The 25,296-nt window shown below is 46.1% G+C and overlaps 1 protein-coding gene across 3 annotated transcripts in view; it reads left to right on the top strand.

The window, feature by feature from the left end:
• PIKFYVE (phosphoinositide kinase, FYVE-type zinc finger containing) overlaps nucleotides 1–25,296 on the top strand; it is a 1,212,885-nt gene that overhangs the window by 943,462 nt on the left and 244,127 nt on the right. For all 3 annotated transcript variants that reach the window (XM_069225943.1, XM_069225942.1, XM_069225940.1), the window contains one exon: nucleotides 14,391–14,474. In XM_069225943.1, the coding sequence (XP_069082044.1) occupies nucleotides 14,391–14,474 (84 nt within the window). The remainder of the gene's footprint in view (nucleotides 1–14,390; nucleotides 14,475–25,296) is intronic.

Here is a 25,296-nt window from a genome sequence, read left to right as displayed (position 1 = left end):
AGCATGGTTTCCAACTATCATTACTTTCGATTTGTCATCATTAAGTTTGAGTTTAAAAATAGTCATCCAATGTAGCCCCGTCCTTAAGACAAGAGGATAAATTAGATTGGGCAGTATTCCTGGGACTGGAAAGAGAAACAACCAGCTGGGTATCGTCGGCATATGATATCAAGGAGAGGCCGTGGGGGTTCAACAATTTTAGCTAAGGGGGACATATAAATATTAAAAAGAGTGGGTCTCAACGAGGAGCCTTGAGGGAGCCCTCAAGAGAGGGAAAATGTGTTGTAAAGGAAAGAGCTATCAAGAACTTGGAAAGTTCTGTCTTTCTGGAAGGAGGAGAGCCATCCTAATGTGGTACCTTCAATTCCTATAGCTGAAAGTCTTTGAAGTAGTTTACTGTAGTCTACCGTATCAAATGCAGCACTGAGGTCTAATAAGATGATAGATGCGTGTCCGCCTAAATCCAGTAGTTGGCGAGTTTCTTCCATAACGGCTAATAGAGCTGACTCTGTACTGTGTTGCGGTCTGAAACCCATTTGTGAGGGATGAAGGCGTTTGTGATCTTCAGGAAAGCACGTTAGTTGATTATTGACATGTTTTCGGTTATCGACACATTAGGAAGGAGAGCAATAGGTCTATAGTTGCTCAAGAGTTGGATCAAGATTAGTTTCTTTTTTGTAAAAGCTTAACAACTGCATGCTTCAAAAGCTGGGGTACAAGACCAGATGTTAGGGACTGATTCAAAATATCTTAGTATGGGTGAAATTATATTCGAACCCAGAGCTAAAACATGAGGGGATCTAGGGAGGATCCAGATTTTATGGTGTGCAGATATTTTGTAACTAGAGCTTCTGTTACAGGTTGGAGAGAAGGGAGAGTGGCTCTAGGAAATTGAGGGTTATCATGTGGATGCCAGTCTATCTTAGATGTCTATCATTTTCTTTTGGACATAGCCTGCCAGATCATTACTATGGGTTGTGGAGGCCTTTACTGGGTTATCTATCGAGGGTACCAGGGTCAATTCTATAAAGATTGTAAAGATCACTTTAGGGGAGTTTGCGGACTGTTAGATTCTAGATGTGTAGAATGCTGCTTGTGCTAGTTTAATTTCCGCATGGAATGATCTAATCACCTCCCTATATTGCAGAGGTCTTCAAACTGGGGGGCGGGCCCCCCTTGGGAGGCCTCAAGTGATCCCGGGGGGGCGCCAAGCTCTGCCCAAAATAAATATTATACAGATAACATGCCTTTGTTTTAAGCAGAAGCATACTATTGCAGTTTTAAAAATGGTAACAGTACTTAACTGCAATGTTTAAATAGGTTTAGACCTATTTAAACATTGCCATCTTTCTAAAATAATTGTGAAAAATTCTGAGGGGGGCCCAATGATTTTTATTTTTCAACTGGGGGGGCACAGCATTAAAAAGTTTGAAGACCACTGCTATATTGTGTCTTAAAGGTGTTGTCATAGTCCTTCCTCCACCTTCTTTCAAGTTGCTTGCACTTTTTTTTGTTTTTTGTTGAAGCAGTTGAGGTGTAAACCATGGTTTGACCTTACGATTGATCTTTCTGACAACAGTCTTAGTTGGTAGTATGGTGTCTAAGGAAGTGGAAATCCACTTATTGAAGTTTTCTATTGGACATAGACCAGACTCCTCACAGATAGGATGAGAGAGATGTAGTATATCCCGCCAGTCTCTATGGTTCAATTTTGACCATTGACAAGAGGATGACTTTATAGAGGTTTGATGGTGGGGAAGAGAGGAACAAGGAAGCGTAAGTAACACAAAATAATGATCAGTCCAAATCAGGGGGTGAGGGGCATGAGAGGATAAGTCAGGAAGATTGCTGAAGACTAAATCAATAGTGTGACCTTTAATATGAGTGGGTCCTTTGATCAGCTGTGTCAAATCTAATGAGGCCAAGTCGGAGAGTAGAGGTTTATTCAAGAGACAATATTCATCATCTGCATGCATGTTAAAGTCGCCAAGGATGGTAAAATTGGGGGTTTTGCAGGACATGTCTGCCCCTAAATCAGTTAAGGCTTGTAGAAATCTCCCATAGGCCCCTGGGGGGCGATAGATAAGTATTCCGGAAAGTGTGAATGTGGCGTTCAAAGCTAGAGAGAAGAACAAACTTTCACAGTCCGGAATATCCAAAGGAGTGGCAGAGCATTTAATTGAATTCTTGTGGATGATGGCAATCCCCCAACCTTAAGCGTGAGGTCTATCTAGGCGGTGGATAGATTGTGCGCTGGTAGAGAGCGACATTTGACCAATAAAAATTTGCCAAGTTGCTCTTTAGTTTTACTGAGAGGGGGCAGATGTTACAGGCCGTATTGGGAGAATCAGGAAGTATAATAGGATGGGCTATGTTCAGGAAAGGGCTATTAAAAGCTAACAGCTGTTGTCCTGAATAGACTGATCTTTTTGAGTCCTTTTGGGCAGCATGTCTGGCCTCTGGTCTCTGCTGGGAGCGGACGGGTGCAGACGGGCTTGCCTTTGGTGCGCCAGCTGGGCATGCGTCTGCTGCGTGCCCGGTGCATGAAGCCCTTTATAATGGGCAGATTCTGGTGAGTGCAACAACTAAACCGCCTACCAAAATGGCGGAGAGAAATGGAGTTGTAAGGGAGGTAAAAAATGGTGGCTAGGTCAATATTAAAACATATCAGGCATACCAGAGAAGGGAGAACGCGGCGCGGCGCGGTTTGCACACAGCAGGCAGTAAATTTTAAAGGTGAGCGATATGTAAAAGTGGAATCGGAACCGAAGCAAGCGTAGCCTCGGGTATATGAAACGCTATGCAGGGTTTGAATCTGCCGTCAGCCTCTAAACTAGGGCATCAGGCAGAGTCAAGTTAAAATACCATATGATAGTAAAAACAGCAATATAAAAATGGAAGCAACAGTAAATTGGTGATGGGTTTAGGAAATACTTTTGTGCGATTGGTTGATCTTAGGGCTTTAAGGCCTGCTAGAGGGGTGACTTACCTATGCCACAGGCAGTGTTTTGTGTACATGGCACCCTGAGGGGGATGCCATGTCGACCTTGCCTTTTTCTCCCCACCAACACACACAATCTGCAATGGCAGTGTGCATGTGTTAGGTGAGGTGTCCCTTAGAGTGGCACAACACATGCTACAGCCCTTAGGGACCTTCCCTGGTCACAGGGCCCTTGGTACCACTGGTACCTATTACAAGGGACTTATCTGTGTGCCAATTGTGGAAACAATGGTACATTTTTAGTGAAAGAACACTGGTGCTGGGGCCTGGTTAGTAGGGTCCCAGCACACACTGTCAAGTCAGCATCAATAGCAGTCAAAACATGGGGGGGTAACTGCAACAAGGAACCATTTTCCTACAGAGCCCTCCTACCAGTTGCAGTTTTGTAGTGGTTTACAGCGAAGTCCAGCAGCAGAATCCGATGTCCAGGTTGCCAAAGTGTCTTGAAGAAGAATCTCGGGTCTGACCCTCAGGGGAGCCCTTAAGTAACCCAGGAAGTGGTTTGGACAGCTTCTACAGTAACCCATCTATTCAGGCAGGTGAGAGGGGCAGTCATGCTACTCTGCTGGACTGACCAGTCAGATACTCCCAGGGGCCTCTACTTTTCTTATTTCCGATGGCAGAATCAAGTGGGCACCTGACAGAGCTCTGGGCACCTCCCTAGGGGAGGAGCTGTCGTTCATGTGGCTTCGTGCCAGAGCAGGTGCCGGAGACTCCTGTACTGGAGTAAACCAGTTTATACAAGGACGGCACCAAACTTGTCCTTCAAAGCAGTCCAGTGGTGCTCAGGAGCTCCCCCACCCTAGCCTAGAGACACCTTTTTCTAAGGGAGAGGTGGTAACACTTCTGCTCTACTGGAAATCTTTTGTTGTGCATTCCCCTGCCAGAGTTAGACTCAGTAGCTGGATGGCAGAAGAGTATCGGGGTGGCGGCAGAAGTGGCTTGCACGCAGACCCAGCAAGGCTGCACAGGCAGACATGGGGGGGGGGTCCTCTAAGGAACCCACACGGTACCTGGAGGTTCCTTAGAGGATTCCCCCATCCGGAACTAACACTGAAACCAGTGGAGTTCCATGATTTCAACATGTTTAATACAAAACATGACTAGGTTCTGTGAAGCCGTTATGTATTTGGACATCTCGTGATGACCAGTGTCCACTACATACCTTATAATCTCTTCCCCACACTTTCAAAGCCCAGAAAATGGGGTGTGGAGTTTGTAGGGGTACCTCTGCTCATGCAGGGGCACCCTCACACTTAGAACCATGTACCCTGCCCTTGGGCGGATGGGCCTACCTTAAGGGTCACTTACAGGGTCAGAGTACAGTGACCTTGATATAAGGTCAGCCTTATCTCTGGGGAGAAAGGTGCATGCACCATTTCACTCCGGCTGAAATGGCAGGCCGAAAGACCCAGTTTGCATGGGCTCCCATGGGTGGCATATTACATGCTGTAGTCCTTGAGGGTCCCCTGGGATACCAATGCCCTAAATATGATACCTAAGTACCATATACTAGGGATTTACATAGGTACACCAATCTGCAAATTGTGGGGTGTAAGGAGTACTTACAAACCAAATATCTGGGAGAGAACACTGACTCTGGGGTCCTGGTTAGCAGAATCCCAGTGTGCTACAGTCAAAACACATTAACACCAGGCAAAAAGTGGGGGCAATCAAGTTAGAAAGGTCCTACTTTCCTACATAACCTCCTCCCAAAGGAAAGAGGATAAGACTAACCTTGCCCAGTTGAGTCTTCATTTTCTAATTGGAAATTTCTGGAAAGTCTATCTGGGTTGGCATGGTTACTCCCAGGTCTATGTTCCACTGAAAAGTCTTCCCCCTGGAGGGAAATAGTTTTGGATTTTCACCCTTCATCTGTTTAAGCCATAAGAGGGTCTTGTGGTCTTTCTGAACAATAAAGTGAGTGCCAAACAGGTATGGCTTGAACTTCGTCAGATCCCATACCACAACAAACGCCTTCCTCTCTGTTGCTGACCAACGTTTCTCTTTGGTGTCTATCTCCTACTGATAAAAGCTTGATGGTTGATCCTGGTCCTCATCATTCAGTTGGGATAGTACTGCTCCTATTTCTGTCTTAGAAACATCTGTCTGAACAGTGAATTGTTTTGCATAGTCAGGGCTTTTTAGAATGGAAGCTGGGCACATGGCCTTCTTCGGGGCATCAAAGGCCTCTTGGCAGCTAACTGTCCAGTTTACCTTTTTAGGCATTTTCTTTGAGGTAAGATCATTCAGGGGTGTCACAATGGACCCCATGCCCCTTTATAAATCTCCTATAATACATAGTCAGACCCAGAAAAGCTCTGACCTGAGTAACCCAATCCACAATGGTTTGGATTTTGCTCGCCAAATGTTGAACTTGGTACCACCTACCAGGTGGCCCAAGTAAACAACTTTGTTCTGCCCTGTTTGGCACTCATTGGCCTTGATAGTGAGGCCTGCCTTTTTCAAGGCCTTAAGTACACTCCTGGGGTGGACCGGATGATCCTGCCAGGTGGAGCTAAAGACAGCAATATCATTTAGATATGCTGCGCTGAAGTCTTCCAAGCCTGCCCGAACTTGATTCGCCAACCTCTGGAATGTTGCAGGTGCATTTTTCAATCTAAAGGGCACCACAGTGAACTAGAAGTACCCACCAGGAGTTGAAAATGCAGTTTAGGGGTTTTGCAGTATCTGTCAGACTGATCTGACAATAGTCTGCAGTCAGTTCAAAAGTGCTGAGATAGTTGGCTGCAGCCAAAGTATCAATGAGTTCATGTGCCCTGGGGATAGGATGGATAGCAGTCTTAGTGACTGCATTGAGGCCTCTGTAGTCTACACAGGTCCTCATTTCTTTATTTCCGCCCAGGGTATAAAGTTTGGTTCCAAGGACTACATGAGTAGCCCGAGGGCTGTCTGAAGGCTCACCAACCCTTAACTCCGACATTTTGCAGACTTCTGCTATGATGCAGCCTCTAACATGGTCAGGTTGCCTGTAGATTTTACTGTTGACAGGCATACTTTCTCCTGTGTCCACATCATGGGTACACCAGGTAGTCTGACTGGGTGTCAGAGAGAAGAGTTCTGGTAGCTGACTGAGCACATATCTACAATCAGTTTGATGCTGGTCAGTGAGGCCGTCAGCAAAGACTACTCCATCTACTGAAGCATCAACGGGGTTGTGTGACAGGCGATCAGGGAGAGGGTCACTCTCTTCCTCATGTCCCTCATCAGTGGCCATGAGCACACTCACCTCAGTCCTGTCAGAGTAAGGCTTTAGGTGGTTCACATAAAGCACTGTACAGGGACTTCTTGGAGTACCCAGGTTTAAAATAGGTGACCTCACCTTTCTTTTCTACAATTATATGGGGGCCACTCCACCTGTCTTGGAGTGCTTTTGAGACCACAGGCTCCAAAACCCACACCTCCTGCCCTGGCTGGTACACAGTCAGAACAGCCTTTTGTTCATGCCGTAACGTCTGCAGTTCTTGGCTGGCCTCAAGTTGTTTAGTGACCTTCTTCATGTACTTAGCCATATGTGACAGTAGGCCTAGTACATAATCCACAATGTCTCCTTCACAAGACACACAGGACCCCTAACTGGATGTTCAAACAGAAGCTCAATGGGGCAGTAGCTCACTCCCTTCTGAGGAAGTTCGCTGTACGCAAATAGAAGACAAGGTAGTAGGACATCCCATCTCCTCCTGAGCTTTTCATATAGTCCCATAATCATACCTGTTGAAGCTTTCTACTAGGCCATTGCCCTGTGGATGATAGGAGGTGGTGAATTTATAAGTTACACCACACTCTTTCCACATAGCTTTCAGGTAGCTAAACTTGAAGTTTGCACCTCTGTCTGACACCACCTCCTTAGGGAAACCAACTCTGGAAAAGATTCATGAGAGGGCTTTTGCTACTGCATGAGCTGTAGTGGTCTTACGGGGAATAGCTTCTTGGTACCTGGTGGCATGGTCCTCCACCACCACCAGAATAAATCTGTTCCTGGTGGATGTAGGAGGGTCTAAGGGACCAACAATGCCAATCCCCAATCCCTCAAAGGAAACCCTAACCACTGGAAGTGGGATTAAAGGGGCCTTTTTAGTGCCACCTGATTTTCCACTGGCTTGGCAGGTGACACAGGAGCGACAAAACTCCTTTGTGTCTTCAGACTTGTGTGGCCAGTGAAAGTGTGGAACAAGTCTGTCCCAAGTCTTGCTTTGCCCAAGATGTCCTGCAAGGGGTATGTCATGGGCCAGGGTCAACAGAAACTCCCTAAACATCTGAGGAACAACCAGCTTCCTGGTATCACCAGGCTTTGGGATCTGTAGCCTCAGAATATAGGAGACCATCTTCCCAGTAAATCCTGTGGGATTCACTGACATCCCCTGACTCTTCTGCAGCAGCTTGCTGTCTGATACCTTCCAGAGAGGGGCAGGATTTCTGCCCCAGACTCAATTCTTCCCTGGAGGGTCCCCCTGCCCCTAAATTCTCCTACATGTCGCCAAGCTGCATCCTGCCATGTTATACAGTTGGGGCTGAATACAGCCAATTCTGTGGCTAGAGTTTCTACCAGAAGGCAAGAGAGCAAGGCAACGTCTTATTTTCGGGGTCTTCAATATCAGCTCAAGGACTACAGGCAATTTAAAAGATTCTGAGGTTTTTCAGGAAGCATTTCTTTCCGGGTGTGATAACAGAATCAGCAGCAACAGCAGCAGTCATCCAACCACTCTGTTGAAGTTACAGGAGGCATCGAAGGGGTAGACAATCCCCTTCCCCCTTTTCCTCCTCATCTAATTCCTCTCCTGCCAACAGGAAAGCAGCCCTAGATTTCCCACCATAGAACATGCTTTACCGGTGGGAGGACAGACATCCCAGTTTATGCATCAATGGAGATCCATTGCACCGGACCTCTTGGTGTTAAATATTGTGGAAAAGAGGAATGCCCTACCCTTTCAGGAATTTCCCTCACCTTCAGCTCCTCCAACAGTCTGTCCAATCCTTACTTCAAAGGGATGCAGTGAAGTTGGTTCCAGAGCAGGAACGTGATCAGAGAATGCTACTCATGTTATTACCTGATACCCAAGAAGAACAGTTGCTTAAGTCTAATTGTAGATATCAGGATTTTGAACTGATTTCTTAAGCAAGAAAAGTTCAAGATGCTGACCCTAGCTCAGGTGCTATTTACACAGTTGAATGAAGACTAGATTATTTCAGTCGACTTCCAGTGTGCTTACTTCCACATCCTTATTCTGTAGTCACTTAGGAAGTACCTCTTCTTCACAGTGGGGCCTCAACACTATCAATGTTATGTCCTTCTGTTTAGTCTTACGTCTGCCCCTCAGGTCTTCACAAAGTTGATGGCAATGGTTGCAGCTCATTTAAAAAAGATTGGGAATACTAGTACTCTATCACCTAGATGATTGGCTCATCAAAGCCAAAGTCTCTGGAGTTGGTGTTGCATCAATTGCAGGTGGCGACCCAGTTGTTGTTCAGTCTGGGCTTTTCCATGAACAAGCTCAAGTCTCACCTGGATCCCTCTCAGCGCACCTTGTTTATAGGGGCAGTACTGGCTCTACAGTAATACAAGCCTTCCTTTCTCAGAGGATTCTGGCCATTCAGTTTAGGATTCTGATGTTTCACTTTGAAGCAATGGTTCTAGTCTTGAAGGTCTCGCGCTTGTTAGATCTGCTAGCCTCCTGTATTCTGTTGGTCACCCATGCACGCTGGCACATGAGGGCCCTTTTGTGATGCCTATGTTGGCAGTGGTTTCAGCATAACAAGGATCTCCTGGCTTCTGTTAAGATCTCCAGAGACACTCTGGTGGATCTTTAGTGTTGGAGTGTGTCTGGCAATTTATCTCGAGGGAAGCCATGTCACCCTTTTCCTCCGGTAGCCACAGTCATAACAGATCCTCAACACTAGGGTCAGGACCTCGTCTGCAGGTTCTGGAGATCAGAAACATTTGGTCTCCAGTAGAACAGTTATTTCATATCATTCTGTTAGAGTTGTGGGCAATAGGTGTGGCTCTCAAGGCCTTTTCCCCCATCCATTCATGGTAGTCAGTGCAAGTCTTGACAGACACCACTACTATGAGGTGGTATATCACCAATCATGGGGGGAGTATGGTAGTCCCTTATCTTAAGAAAAGCTGTACAACTTTGGCCCTGGGGTCAGGATCATCAGATTTGTATGATAGCAAACCACTTGGCTTGAATTCTCAACATATGTGCAGGCAGTCTCAGCTGACCACTTTTCAGTTGACCATGAATGGCATCTCGGTCCTGAAATGGTTCTACACATTTTCCATTTATGTGCGGGGCTCCTCAGATAGAACTTTTTGCCACTCGAGAGAGCATGCGCTGTCTTTTGTTCTGTAGCCTCCACTTTGTGGTGCAGGGAGCATTGGAGGGGGGTGCATTTTGTTTGAGCTGGAGCTTCCAGCTGCCTCACACGGTCCCTCCCATACCCTTGATTCCTCAGGTGCTGAGGAAGATTAATTAGGCTAGACTGGGATCTAGTAATCTTAATTGCCGCATATTGGCCACAAAGACCATGGTATGTAGACCTCATTCACCTCTCACTGCGCCCTCTGCTTGGTCTTTCTCTCAGGGCATACCTCGTCTGGCAGTTTTCAGAGGTAGATTTTTATGCTCCCAACTCCAAAGCCTGCACCTACATGCCTGGAGATTGAACAGGGCAACCTGAGCTCCTTTTCACTTCCCACTGATTTTGTGGATGTTATTTTATCGGCCAGAAGACACCATCAAATCGATTTATGGTAACAAATGGGCTATATTTGTTAGGTGGTGTGAAGATAGTTCATTCGATCCTTTAAAAGCCCATTTGTCTGATAGTTTATATTTTGCCCTCTGTTTGGCTCAGCACGGCTGTGCAGTTGTCACAGTTAAGGATTATTTCTGTCCTTTCAGCATTTCTCTGTTAACCAGTTCAGCCTTCTCTGGTCAAGTCTCCTAGAGTTTTAAGATTCGTTAAGGGTCTTTGAAATAAATACCATCCCACTCCTTTCATTATGCTTCAAAGGGCTCTTAATTTACTTCTTACGTATTTCCTTTTGAACCTCTTCATAGTTGTCCTTTGAGACTTCTAACATTGAATACGTTTTATTTTCTTGTCGCCATAACATCTGCAGGACAGGTTAGTGAGCTCTACAGGCCTTAAGTGATAAACCTCCTTTTGTCAATAAATCAGGATTTGTGAAGCGCAGCTAATAATCCAACACTGTATGCAGCCTGTAGGAAAGTGCCTCTTTTGCATGGTCACCCCCTCACTTTTTGCATGGTTTCTGGTGTGATTTTGACTGTTAGTGCACAGGGACGTTGCTAACCAGATCCCCAGTGCCAGATCTCTTTCCCAGAAACTGGACAGTTGTTTTTCACAATTGGCATACTCTCTAGCTACCTCTGTAAGTCCCTAGTAAATGGTACCCCTGGTTCCTAAGGCCTAGGGTACTAAGAAAGTCTCTGAGGGATGCTGCACCAATTGTGCCACCTTCGGGACCCCTCTCAAACCCACACAAGGCTGCCATTGCAGACTGCATGTGTTGGTGCAGGCTAAATTGAAAACACGACCTGTAACACCCCTGTGTGCCAGGTCCCCTATCACTGTGTATGCCAGGTCCCCTATCACTGCATGTGCAAAGTGTAAGTCACCCCCAAGGAAGGGTGCACCTAGACACATGTGAGGGCATGTATGCATGAGCAGGTTTGCCCCTGCTATATCTCTGTCAAATCTAAGACATAGTATGTGCACAGGGAAGCCATTGTAAATGTATTAGAAGGTGTGCCAACTTCATGCCAGTCCCGCCCCTAAGGTGGAGGAGCTGAAGTGGGCACTACTTTTTACATTTCTCCATCTTGTTTGGAAGGAATGCAGCCACTAGGGTTAAGGGTATGCCCACTTCACAGCGGAAGTGGTCATAGAAAGGGTGCATTCACCCTAAAGGTGGTCACCTCATTGGCTATTGCCTGGCACTCCCTGTAATGCCCCTGAATTGAGTATTTAGGTGGTACGCCTGAACCCTAGAACTCAGACCATGACTACCTATGAAGAAAAAGAGGAAGAAGAAGCAGTACCAACCCTTCTGGCCTGCCTGCTGACCTCAGTGGACTCTGCACAAAAAGACTTGTCCTGCAGCTGCAGCTTCAAAAAAAGGAAGCTTGCCTACCTTCTAAAAAGACTCAGAGTCCCTTGAACAGCGGACCTGTTCAGCTACAAACTGTCCAAAAAGGACTCTGCAGCCTAGAGACCCGACACCTGAAGTGACCTCTGCACCCAACGACATCGACGCGGTGAGAAGCCCACCAACGGTGCCAGCAGGACTCCCCAGATGCCTGAGCCCGAGTCCACCAATTGACACCCCTCCTGGACTCCTCCAAGCCGCCTGCAGCTCCTGCACGCAGACTCCCCTCCCCCACAGCTTGGTAGTGAGAGAAAACATGGAGATAAGAACCAATGGTGCACCTACCTTCCTGGACATCTCAAGTCTTCAATCTACCTGCTAGCCAGAGCCTGCGGCCTGTCTTTGTGAGGACCAGACTCCCATAGAAAACCACTGGGCACCGGACGCCTTACTTCACATCTGCACCCAACTGCCCCAGTGCCACCCGGTGTGACCTGTTGGTGTGGTTCTGATCAGTGCCCACTACTTACCTTAACTCCCTGAGATTGGCTTTGTAAGTCATTGTTAACCCTGTGTTTGCTGAACCTTGTTTTTCCTCCTTAGTATAACATTGAGAGAACTCTGAAAATGGCCTATTTTTGAAACTGCAAAGTATTTATGCTTAAAAGTCTGATTACCTGATTACGAAGTTCTTGGGTCTGAAACATATATACAAATTATTTTGCTAAATTGGTCTCGTATTTATTCTTTGAGTATGTGTCTCATTTATTGCCTCTGTGAGTACAACAAATGCTTAGCACTACCCTCTGATAAGCCTAACTGCTTGCCCACACTACCACAAATTTGCCTATGCAATACCAATTGGGGATCCACTGGACTCTGCACAGTGTACTTCATTTTAGCGCACTATATAGATAGCCAGCTTCCTCCAGAGGCGCTTGCAGGTCCTGGAGAGAGCAGTCATAACCAGGGAAAAGCAAGGATAAGACACACAAAAAAACAGGGTTAAATGCAGGGAGAAAGCAGTGAGAACTAGGGAAAAGCAAGGAGAAAGCACAGAAACAAACAGGGAAAAGCAAGGAGAAAGCAGTGAGAACTAGGGAAAAGCAAGGATAAGGCACACTAAAAAAGAAGGGAAAAGCAAGGAGGAAGCAGTGAAAACTAGGGGAAAAACAAGGAGAAGACACAAAAAACGGGGGAAAAAGGAAAGAGTAAGCAGTAAGAATGAGGAAAAAGCAAGGAGAGGGCACACAAAAAACAGCGGAAAAAACAAGGAGAAAGTGAAAATAAGGATAAAGCAAGTAGAAGACACTCATAAAGCATGGGAAAACACAAGGAGAAGCCAGGAGCAAGAGTGATGCAACAGCACAGGGAGAGCTGGGCCTGAGACTGATAAGTTGGTGTTGAGAACCAGGGCTGCCTTCCTGCTGAAGGTGGTCACTCCCTTCATTTGATTACCCTTTCCTCTTTCTATCCTTTTCCCAATCCTACTAAAGAGGAGGACAGACTTCATCGGTTGGACTGCAAAAGGTCTGCCAGTTGAACAGTGCACATGAATTCAGGTTGGATGACCAACTTTTTGTGAGATACATAGGAAAAATAAAAGAAAAGGCTGTTGAAAAAAGGACTCGGTCCAGATAGATCATTCTTTGTACTAAGATCAGCTAAACAATGGCTCATAAAGATCCTCCTGAAAGTTTCCCTGCTAACTTAACTAGAGCTAAATCTTCTTCCAGAGGGGTCATTGTTGCAGATATTTGTGAAGCAGCTAATTGGGCCTCCCTTCACACTCTTACGAAATACTGTTGTTTAGATTCCTAAGTGAGGCGTGATGGTCACTTTGATCATTATTTTTTGCAAGATTTAGTACTGACAGGCATGCACCCACCTCTAAGTGTGGGACTGCTTAGGTGTCCTATTTAAAAGTTGAGGAGTCTGCAAGCAGATTTATCTATCAGAAGAACAAGTTTCTTACCTTTTGGCAATGTTTTTTTTCTGGTAGATACAGTAGCTGCCTGTGGATTCCTCACTGACCCCCCTATTCCCCACTGCTTGTCTGTATAGATCAACGGAATCTTTTAATGTATTTTTAGTATGTATATGCAATTTAATATATGAATATTAGATTTTAATTTTAAGAGGATGTACTTGCAATTTTGATATTTGCTCGACTCAAAGGCTCATGAAAAATGGGGGGAAACTGAAGTCAGCATGTTGACGGAGGCAAGTAGTGCTGCATGCAAAGCCATGTAAATACCTATGCCCTCTGCCAATGTGGTAGAGCTGTCGAAAAGTTTCCGGTCCAAGCTGGCACATGGGGATATTCAAAAGTTGAGGAATCCACATGTAGATATTGTAGCCCACCGGAAAAAAAAGAGGTACAAAAGGTAAGTAACTTGCCCTTTGCATGCACAGCTCAACTGCAAATTAAGTCTATTCAGCAAAGTGCTCCTACTGCCGGCTTCCATACTCTTGTAGTCCAAATTCTTGATTCATTATGGGATGTTTTTCCTAGAGCAGCTGGGAGCAACATACACAGTAACCAAACTGTTACTAAAATGTCTAACAAAATTTGAAACCTATTAGCTTTTGCCATTGCTCTCTTCTCATCTGTTTTATGTGTTACCCTAGAAATGACAAAATGAAAAGTCTACAAATAGGTTATTGTACTTCATCCCTTATGGGGTAAATAAAGGTGACACCATTTTGCTATTGTATCAATCTCTAGCTTGTTATATTTGTCACCTAATGAGTAGTGGGACCAAAACTGCTTCTGTAATTGTTTTAATACAGAGCCTTGTGCCATAGTGCATCATACGTGACCAACCCTATCCCTTCCTTTTGATTCCGGTTTTGTGCTTCATGTCTCCTGTTCCCATCAACCCTTAGTGTGATCATCTCCCTTTTCTGATGGAATAATCCTGGTGCAAGGTCTGCTATACTTCTTACGTGGGCAGGAGCAGCCTGCAGTGTTTTGCCCACAAACATTAAACCACATAATTTTTCAAATGAAGAATTTAAGGCGGATGACATAAGATTGTGCCAACGCACATGGCTCCCTATCAAGTGTACATTTGAATAAGTCTCATTAAATCTGTTTAGAGTGGTGGGGATCGGTGGTTGCTACAAATGTCTTTGTTTTTAACTGTTGATTGATGTATAGTGTGCCTTCTTGCTTGGTACACCTGTGTACAGTTTCAGACACATCACAAAGATGTAAACAACATTACAAACATATGTTTCTCCCTTTAGTTGCAAAGAATATAGAAATGCATTGGATGAGCTTACAAAGGCTTCTCTGAAGAATGGTATAGATGAAGGGCCACAATCAAACAGGTAAATCATTTCCTGGTTGCCTGTGCATGGATGTAAAATTATTTTATCTTAAGGATTGTCAGTGTTGCACTGCATCAAAGTGTCTATGTACTTTAACACAATCTTCTGCAAACTGCTATTCTATAAAATGCTTCACTACTTTCATCATTGTGAGTTATGTTTTCAAATGTATACTTTTGTTCATGACCAAATGGGGGGCTCTAAATGTATGGGTCATATCTGTGACATTCAAAAGGCAAATTAGATCAAATGAATGATTTATCCATATCGTACAACCACCAGTTAAAATGTGATTTTGAATGTGACGGATGGGGGACCGCAGCAAGACCAGTCATATCTCAACAAGACATACAATTACTCACCCTTCATATGGCAAATTATACAAGAAGAACCCAATGCAAGCCGATTTTCTTGCCTTTAGAGAATATAACATTCTCCGGCTGTATTTATTACCATTCACAAACATGACAAATGTTTTGTTTTTCCATATAAATATGACAATAAGTAAAGTACCACATAGTGGCCACATGACCTATGTATTAAATACATTCTCATCAAATATTCCATAACTAATACATGAATACATTAATTTACATCAAATTAAGGAGTCATGCTTGACCACCCTCAAGCCCCTTGTGGTGTTGACTGATTCAGTTGACTTGACTTAATTAACTTGGACCCAGGGCAAGACCCTGCCGGTCTCTCCATAAGTTGTCTTCTACAAGGCAAACTCACTTGCCCCCTCAACACAGAGGAAGCTAGGGCCAGCATAACTGCTGTATCCCCAAACAACCATGCCAGAGCTACCCAATACAGGGATTCCCCCCGGCACCCATTGGTATGTGGGCCTTGGCCAGCTGGAGCCATACCTTGGTCCCTATACCAGCCCACCACCCCCGTATGACCAGGGCCGTGTGATGGAGTACCCCGGCTGGCTATGGACAATTGCGGTAGCGGGCGTCCCCAGCCTTCCAGTAATGACCGCTGTGCCCCTGCCCCGGGTTGAGCTAAATGCTTAAACAATCCAATTCCATCCCAAATTCGCCTACACATATTCTTGATGCCAGTGTTGTCTAACAGTCTTCTAGTGGCCAAACATGACTCCTCCTCCACCACAAGCCTGGATTGTTTCCCGACCAACCAGGCCTCCCCCCAGATTCTGTTAGTGGGACTGCAGCTATGCCTTCACGGGCTTCAAAACAGACTTACAGCCCCCTAGGCTAATCAAAAAATTAACCTTATCCCTGTGGAAAGGAAACTGTTCCACCGTCATAATTGGCCTGCCGGAGGCGGGCCCCACCTATGACCCACACCCTGGGATGACCAGAGACCATGTAAATTGTGGAGTGATGTAGCTTCCTGTCCGTGACCTCATGGGAAAAACCGGCGTACCAACAGAGACCTTCCTACACATCCCACTAGAAGAGAAAAAGGTCCACTTTTCCGCACTGTCTGTCATCCTGGTTCTAGGGAGAAGTTGACATTGACTGCTAATGGCAGCGTGACAGAGGATCAATACACTGGTGATAGCCACGTGACCTAAAGATTGGATTTCAAACGAGATAAAACAAATATCAGTAGACATATAAAAAAAAACAGTGAGAGTCAATTGCAGTTACATCATTTAGGTAGTACGAGGGGTACCTCCACCCCCCCCCCCCCCCCCTTTTTTTTATTTTTTTCAAATTTTCACACAGGTCTTCTGGGTGAAGCTCTGTTCCCTTGGAAATGAGGGGATGACCTTCTCCCACACCTAACAGTGGGTGGGCGCAGTGGGTGCTAACAATGATGGAAGACCAGGTGTCTCTAGGTGGTGGCTCGTGGGGAACTAGCCGCCCGAGCCACCCGAAAAAGCAGCTCACCCTGTGTGTTGACCAGCCTGTACAAACTAGCACATGTTTACATGACTCCTGTGCACATGCCCTCACGTGGTCAATACCAAGATTCCTACACTATTCCCTAGCTCTGAATGATTGTCAGCAATGTAGGTAGTCTTTATTTCAAGGGTGTCATTTGAAGATGACGGACCCATGGGGCCAACTGATCGCCCCTCCTAGAGTCCTCAGCTGCACCCTTGCTGTAGCATCCAATTTATGACACCGCAACTGCTAAGGAACCCCACTGGATTGCAACCGTATTTGGCCAATATTAAAAAAATCCCCCAACAGGACCTGACGTTTAAGCAAGGGTTTCGCTGCGACCTAGTGGAGTTTGCGAAGGGGTGTGATGGTTCACCCACACACCTTCTTCCCCAGAGTCCTCCTATCCCTAGAAATGCATGTATTATATTTAAAAGACAATTTATGTGCCTGCCTAGTACCCTGACCTAAAGTGACCTAGCCCTCGATCAATCTGAATCAGGGAGGCTGACATAATAAATACACTGGGTGTTATGGGGCTCCTGGTGTCGAGTCCTTGGGCCCTTAAAGGCTGTTGAGACCCCCACCCCTTGTTTCAGAAGTTATAACTTCATAGTATTGGCTCTATGTTCCCAGAAATAGTGAATTTACTTGCCTCGAGTTTGAGTTGTAACCTCCCAGACCAACAAAAAACTGCAATGAGATGTCTGCACAAAAAGGGGGTGCTCCATAATAAACTCTCTGAGAATTGGACCCACACTTCGGCATTAACTGTCTTACAGTTTGCACAGTGTTGAAAGGTACGAGTATACAAGTTATTATAAAGCATTTGAAACAAAGCCATCTTCATTTATTCTAATGGTTTAGCTGATAATGGCAGGGAGCGTGAGGATGACTGTGCCTAACCCTAGCTAGGCATGTGCAGTGAGAGCAAACTTTCAGTAGCCCAGATCACATGTGGATTATCTCTGAAACAGCTTTTGCCCCTGGCATCTTGGTCGGCGAGGAGAAAGTTGCTTTAGCAGCTTCCTCCGATCACAAGCTAATGCAGGAAGCAGTCGCACCGTAAGAGCCCGCTCATGTATTACAGCCGGGTGGCTCTCCAGAGCTTGAGACAGGAGCAGGCGCAGCGATAGCAGCAGCAGCACTTCTTCTGGGCAAAGCGGTGATCAGCAGAGGAGATTGTCATGACTTGAGACAGGGCAGCATGTCACTGGAAAGGAGGAGGATGGTACGGGACCCAGTAAGTCTGTTGTTACTGACCCCACTTCTTTAGTGGAGGCAGCCGGGGGTGAATATGAGAACATGTTGAACATTGTGGGGGATTTACACAAAGTACCAATAGTCTGTAGCAATTTGACAAGGGCACAAACTGAAATAGATGACTTGGCTGATCACTTCTTTTCTTTATCTGATCAGACTGACTGTTCAGACGATGACTCTGAGGTTAGGCATGGTAGGAGGAACTCAGAGGGGAGCCAAACTAGTGCCATGGGCAGTTTGTGAAGTTGGGAAGGGAGTCATTGTTCAGTCTCCTCTGACGCCCGGCCAGCTCTACCTGGCACTTTTAAAAACAAGGGATCCCCAAAGCAAGAGCAGAGTGCCAGTACCAAACAAGCTGGTAAAGGCCATGAATTACTGTGGGACTATTAAGTGTCACTCGATCTGGAGGGGAATCATTCTGGAATGGGTAATATACCTCAGGACTCCTCTGACCCTGAGCCACTCAAAGCAATCTACCAGAGCTTCATGGCACATAGAAAAGGGAAGGGGCTCGGGCAGACAGCCAAAAGTCCCAAATTGCCTGTAGGAAACTGCAAAGCGCTATTCAATGAGTGGCTAAGACCTAGACAGAATTCTTGGGAAGGATGGGTGAGCTAGAAACAAGGATCCTGACTTTTGAATCTGAGTCATCAGTACATAAAGCTACTGAAGACCACTGGAGACTAGGTTGACAGATGTCCAGTGCAAATTGGAGGATTTAGAAAATAGGTTAGGGTGGAATAACCTAAGAGTTTTGGGCCTCCCTGAGCAGCTAGAGAGAGAGGACACCTGTAAATTCATCATTAAACCTTTTAAGGGGGCTTTCCCTGAACTTTCGGAGTGGAAGTGGAAATCTGAGGTACAGCAGGCTCATAGGTTCCCTTTTTAAACAAGAAATCAGGAGGGTGATAAGCCTAGGATGGTTTTGGTATTTTTTGGTAAATTTTCTACTGCGCCAAACAGTATTTGATTGGGCCCGCCATGATTGTAAGCAGTCTTTCGATGGCTGTACCTTTTTTGTTAGACCGGATTTTTGTCATGCAACGGTTGAACGAAGATGGAGCGTCAGGCAGTTGATCCACCCCATCCAACAAGAGTGTACAGGTTTATCTTATAAATCCGGTGACACTCAAGGTTGTAGTACAGGGCAGGGCCCAATTTTTTATTAGGGCTAAGGAATTCCTGAACACTATGGGCCCTGGCCAGGGATAATAGGCATGTGATGACGTGATGGGTCTTTGTATACCAACTAGGGTGTACCCTGGCGTACCCTGGCAAGGCTGCCCTAGCTGACTCTATATGGAGGGGATTCTATGGTGGGGCACGAGCCCTTGTTTTTGAGTTTGGATCTGCATTGACAGTCTGTAAGGAAATGCCTCCTTGGCATGGTTAACCCCTAACATTTTGCCATTGCTGATGCTAAGGTTTGATTGAAAGTGTGCTGGGACCCTGCTAACCAAGCCCCAGCACCAGTGTTCTTTCCCTAAACTGTACCTTTGCTTCCAGAATTGTCACAGCCTGGCACTCAGATAAGTCCCTTGTAAATGGTACCCCTGGTACCAAGGGCCCTGATGCCAGGGCTGGTCTCTAAGGACGGCAGCATGTCTTATGCCACCCTGGGGACCCCTCACTCAGCACATGCACACTGCCTCACAGCTTGTATGTGCTGGTGGGGAGAAAATGACTAAGTCAACATGGCACTCCCCTCAGAGTGCCATGCCAACCTCACACTGCCTGTGGCATATGTAAGTCACCCCTCTAGCAGGCCTTACAGCCCTAAGGTGTGGTGCACTATACAACAGGTGAGGGCATATGTGCATGAGCACTATGCCCCTACAGTGTCTAAGCAAAACCTTAGACATTGTAAGTGCAGGGTAGCCATAGGAGTATATGGTCTCGGAGTTTGTCAAACACGAACTCCAAAGTTCCATAATGGCTACACTGAAAACTGGAAGTTTGGTATCAAACTTCTCAGCACAATAAATCCACACTGATGCCAGTGTGCAATTTATTGTAACATACACCCAGAGGGCACCTTTGAGATGCCCCCTGAATACCAATCCGACTTCTAGTGTAGGCTGACCAGTTTTTGCCAGCCTGCCACACACCAGACATGTTGCTGGCCACATGGGGATAGTGCCTTTGTCACTCTGTGGCCAGGAACAAAGCCTGTACTGGGTGGAGGTGCTTCTCACCTCCCCCTGCAGGAACTGTAACACCTGGTGGTGAGCCTCAAAGGCTCACCCCTTTTGTTACAGTGCCCCAGGGCATCCCAGCTAGTGGAGATACCCGCCCCTCCGGCCACTGCCCCCACTTTTGGCGGCAAGACTGGAGGAGATAATGAGAAAAACAAGGAGGAGTCACCCACCAGTCAGGACAGCCCCTAAGGTGCCCTGAGCTGAGGTGACCCCTGCCTTTAGAAATGCTCCATCTTAGTTTTGGAGGATTCCCCCAATAGGATAAGGGATGTGCCCCCCTCCCCATCGGGAGGAGGCACCAAGAGGGTGTAGCCACCCTCAAGGACAGTAGCCATTGGCTACTGCCCTCCCAGACCTAAACACACCCCTAAATTTAGTACTTAGGGGCACCCCAGATCCCAGGAAATCAGATTCCTGCAACCTGAAGAAACAAGGACTGCTGACCTGCAAGCCTGCAGAGAAGACGGACGACGACAACTGCCTTGGCCTCAGCCCTACCGGCCTGTCTCCAACTTCAAAAACCTGCAACCAGCGACTCATCTGACAGGAACCAGCCACCTCTGAAGCTTTAGAGGACTGCCCTGGACTAAAGGACCAAGAAACGCCCGTGAGCAGCAGCCCTGCTCAAAACCAGCAACTTCTTTGCACAAAGATGCAACTTTCAAAGACTACACGTTTCCCGCCGGAAGCGTGAGACTTCACACTCTGCACCCGACGCCACTGGCTCGAGAACCAGAGAACAAACACCACAGGGAGGACTCCCAGCCGACTGCGAGCCCGTGAGTAGCCAGAGACGACCCCCCTGAGCCTCCACAGCGATGCCTGCAGAGAGAATCCAAAGGCTCCCCCTGACCGCGACTGCCTGTAACAAGGGACCCGACGCCTGGAACCAGCACTGCACCTGCAGCCCCCAGGACCTGAAGGAACCGAACGTCAGTGCAGGAGTGACCCCCAGGCAACCCTCTGCCTAGACCAGGTGGTGGCTGTCCTGAGAAGCCCCGTGTGCCTGCCTGCACCTCTACAGTGACCCCCGGGTCCCTCTATTGAAACCAATACAAAACCCAACGCCTGCTTTGCACACTGCACCCGGCCGCCCCTGTGTCGCTGAGGGTGTGTTTTGTGTGCTTACTTGTGTCCCCAGAGTGCTCTACAAAACCCCCCTGGTCTGCCCCCAAGGATGCGGGTATTTACCTGCTGGCAGACTGGAACCGGACCACCCCTGTTCTCCATAGGCGCCTATGTGTTTTGGGCACCTCTTTGACCTCTGCACCTCACCGGCCCTGAGCTGCTGGTGTTGGTAACTTTGGGGTTACCTTGAACCCCCAATGGTGGGCTGCCTATGCCCCAGAACTGAGACTTGTAAGTGTTTTACTGACCTCACAAACTAACCTTTACTTACCTCCCCCAGGAACTGTTGCTTTTTGCAATTTGTCCACTTTGAAAATAGCTTATTGCCATTTTTACAAAGACCGTATATGATATTGCTTTTATTCAAAGTTCCTAAAGAGTCTTAAGTGAAGTACCTTACATTTAAAGTGTTTTCTGCAAATCTTGAACCTGTGGTTCTTAAAATTAGAAAATATATTTTTCTATCTAAAAACCAATTGGCCTGGAGGTAAGTCTTTGAGTGTGTGTTCCTCATTTATTGCCTGTGTGTGTACAACGAATGCTTAACACTACCCTCTGATAAGCCTACTGCTCAACCACACTATCACAAAATAGAGCATTAGAATTATCTAATTTTGCCACTATCTTAACTCTAAGGGGAACCCTTGGACTCTGGGCACACTAACTCTAACTTTGAGATAGTATATACAGAGCCAACTTCCTACACAGTCAATTTGCAGTTTGTGTTGGTTTAGGTATTGGTTGTAAGGGGGTGACATCTCCATCAACGAACCTGGGTGCTCCAATTGCCTGCAATATTTGGTGGGGGTGGGTGGAGAAGCAGCCTATTGGAGAGGGATAGAGGCGGGGAAGGAGAGGGTGTGGGGTGGTTTTGAGGGTGGTCGGTATGGCCATGAGGGGATTGGAGAGTTTGCAGGAAGTGGGCGGACGCATTGTAGGGCAAATGTATGGCATGGGTGGTGAATTTTCTAGTGGCAAGTATGATGAGCACAGCATGAGTAGGAGCAGAGAGTTTAAACAGCTGTTCAATGTGCCCAATCTGAAACTGATGAGATGTGCATTCCAGCAACAAAATAAGGGAATTGTTGATGAGGATAGAGTACACATTGCTACGTTTAATATTTGTGGCCTAAATGACAGTGGCAGGAGGGGCAGGTTAGTCCTGGGGCTTAAAGCCATGAGGCCTGATATTATCTGTGTCAGGAGACACGTGTTCCATGGGAGAAAAGGAGGATACTTGAAGAGTTGGGGCATCCATTCTTTGGAACGCTCCTGCTCTGTATATTTCGAGCTGGCATGTCTAAAAATTATGAGGCCCGTGGGATTGAGAAGCTGGGGATCTTCACGAAAAAGTGCAGTTCTTCCTTTAAAGAGCTACAGGACAAGTCTGGGCTGACAAATGAGAAATTCTGTAAGTATCTGCAGATCTGGGATTATGTTAGCAAATTAGACAAAAATCAGCTTTCTGTTGCAGAGTGCCCAGTAATAGATTTGGACGATCAAAGTTGACGAATCAACCAGATCTTTTAATAGAATGTCTTGTTGATGATATGTAGTCTCAGAATTCAAATGGGAGTCCAGGCTGAGGGTAGAGGGGACAATACCATGGGATTCCCTCATGATTTACAAGGAGATACTTTTTAATGTTGGCCTCAAACGTCAGCACTTCAATACAGCCTTTGATTTGTATTACACACTGGCCAAATTGTTCAAATGGGACAAGAGGCATGATTCAAATTGTCATAGGTGTTGGATTGAAGGTGCCAATATAATACACATGTTTGTGAACTGTTCCCGACTTTTCAATTATTTCAGGGCGATCGCAGATTTTATTGGCTCGATTCTTAACTATCAAGTGCAGATTACACCTCAGGTAGTGCTCCTAGGCATAAGTGGGGAGCAGGGGTTCTCAAACCAGAAAGTGACTTGCTCTTTCTGGCAGTTGGTATGGCTCGTATGGGTATAGCTGCTGGCTGGATTGCTCCAGGTGCCCCATCATTTACAGAATGACGGTCACATTTTCTGGTTAAATATATAATGGAAAAAATACTTTCTGAGCGAAGGGGAGCTGTGCTCGAAGGAGGGACAGTTTAATTTGGGCACCTGTGGATGCATTGATGAGGGCGACAACAGGAAAGACCTAGCCAGCCTTGGCACTAGTGGAGCAGGGATGTATGTACCTTAAATGTCTAGCTTAAGTGGTATAGTTGAGACAAGTCTCGATCTTATTTTTATATCGGAGCTAAGTCTGTTGTGCTCTGGCTTGGAGAGTTGATGATTGTTTTTGTATTAATGCTCCGCTATTGTGCTTATTTAGTGTCAGTCACAATGTATGTATTTTTGAACGCATTGGAACTCATGTCAACCAAATTAATTTTGAAAAAGTATTTTAAAAAAGAAAGCCAAGTTTCATTTAACTCTTTCTGGCCTCTTGACGTCTGAGAAGACATGAAGACATTATGTTAGGGATCTTACCCCTCCAGTGACACCCAATTCTGACTCAGTCCTGTCACTGGTTCCAGTGCCACCTGAATTTACTGGGCTGTAACTGACCTCCCAACAAATACCAGCTTTCAAACAATTTCCTGATACCAACTGGCTCCCCAGGACTCATTACCAGAACTGGTCCCATGAGCCACGTCAGTTCATTCCATGCCAGCACTGATACCAACTCTGCCAGCACCAGTCTGTGGTTCAGTTCCAATGCCAGTCTCTGGCCACAAATCAGTGTCATCCCACTCTGGAACTGTCTCAAAATAGTTTTGCAAAGACACAAGCAACTGTTATACAGGCAAACCCTAATCTGAGGTCCCTTTACAAGGCCTCTATCTCAAAGCCAGACCTACCAGAGGCTATCTCCATATTAATTCCTACCTGGTTCAGAACATATCTAATGCTCCTTGTAATACTGATGATGATGATGAGGAAACCGATAATTCAGTTGTTATCCCACCAATCGATGCACATGACAACAAGTCACCTTTATACAGGAACAATAAATTTTTCTACACTAACAAAGTCACATCACCCCGTTGGATTCCCCCATCATGAACTCTGTCAACCCAATCATATAGGTATGTTGTCAGGCAGGCTCTGCAGCCCAGGTCTGAAGGTTAATGCCTGACAGGTCACAGGTGGGGTAACACTTAGCCAATAGCCAAACACAGAAACTCAGATTAAGTCCTACAGATAGGCAGCAACCCTACCATGGTCCCCGGAGACTGGCCCCAATAAAGCACAAATGGCCAAAGGGACCATGCAATCCCAAAACACCATAAAGTTAGATGCTACACGTAGTTAGGTACATTTAGCCAATCAGGACACAACACACACACAGCGCACGCAGTGATCCTCCGCCCCTCAGGCCGGACATCTTGGCACGTACTCACTAGCCCACATAGTGTCCATTCCAGGTCAAGGCACTCCCTATCTGGAAATTGTATCTGTGACTCCTTATCAATAGTTTGCATGTTTCACCAGGAAAAGAATGTTTGTGTTTATTGTTCTCAGAGAAATGTTTAGAATGTGGGCCATTCCGATGTTCTATGAGACAGTCCTCAGATGACAGTGCTGTAACTGCTCTCCCAGCCATAATGTTTAATTAAACGAACCGTTTCCTGTTTTACCAGATGCCTCTTGTTTTTTTTTTTTTTTTTTTTTTAAAGGTACATCCTCATTTGAGCGACAGTGGGCTCGGTAAAAGGTTACTTTTTGTCTTTTCAGCCTTTTTGTGTTTACCCGACCACAACCCCCTCTATTGAGGTTTCTGGCTGTGATGCTTTTATTTTTTAAGGGTTTGACTCACCTATCCCCTGAAGTCGTTCATTGTGCCACAGTGGGATTTATGTGCACACCCTTTGAGCCAATACACGGCTGCTTATTGCAATTCTTGACAGTCAGGACTGCCAAGTCCGTGAACTGCAGGAGCTTTCAGTGAAACGCATAGTGCCACGCTTTTTCAGGCAAATTGGTGTTGTGAACCCAGGCAAACTATTTACCGAATGCTGTCTACTTTCCCTGTTAGCCAATCCATTACTTGGCCACTGTTTTTCACTCCATCTCGCCCCTCCAAAGAAGAGAAAAGATGCCATTGGTTTGACTCTAAAAGGGCATCGAGTTTCTATATTAAGCATACGAGAGACAATTGTGTGGATGACCAGGTCTCTGTAGGGTTTTTTTGGAGCGAGGCATGGAAACATGTTACAGAAGAGGACCTTATTAAGATGAATAGTCCTCCGCATCAAAATATGCGACACAGTGGCCAAGACACAACCCCACTTGCTCATTTCACTAGACAAAGAATGCTACAGTGGCATTAGCGAAGGGAGTGGGAAGATGGAGACATCTGGCAAAGAACAATTCAGGCACAGGTCC

The sequence above is a fragment of the Pleurodeles waltl genome, chromosome 3_1, assembly GCF_031143425.1.
Source record: "Pleurodeles waltl isolate 20211129_DDA chromosome 3_1, aPleWal1.hap1.20221129, whole genome shotgun sequence".
NCBI classification, from domain to species: domain Eukaryota; kingdom Metazoa; phylum Chordata; class Amphibia; order Caudata; family Salamandridae; genus Pleurodeles; species Pleurodeles waltl.
Note: the sequence above shows the minus strand (reverse complement) of the source record. Positions and strands in the feature narration are given on the sequence as shown.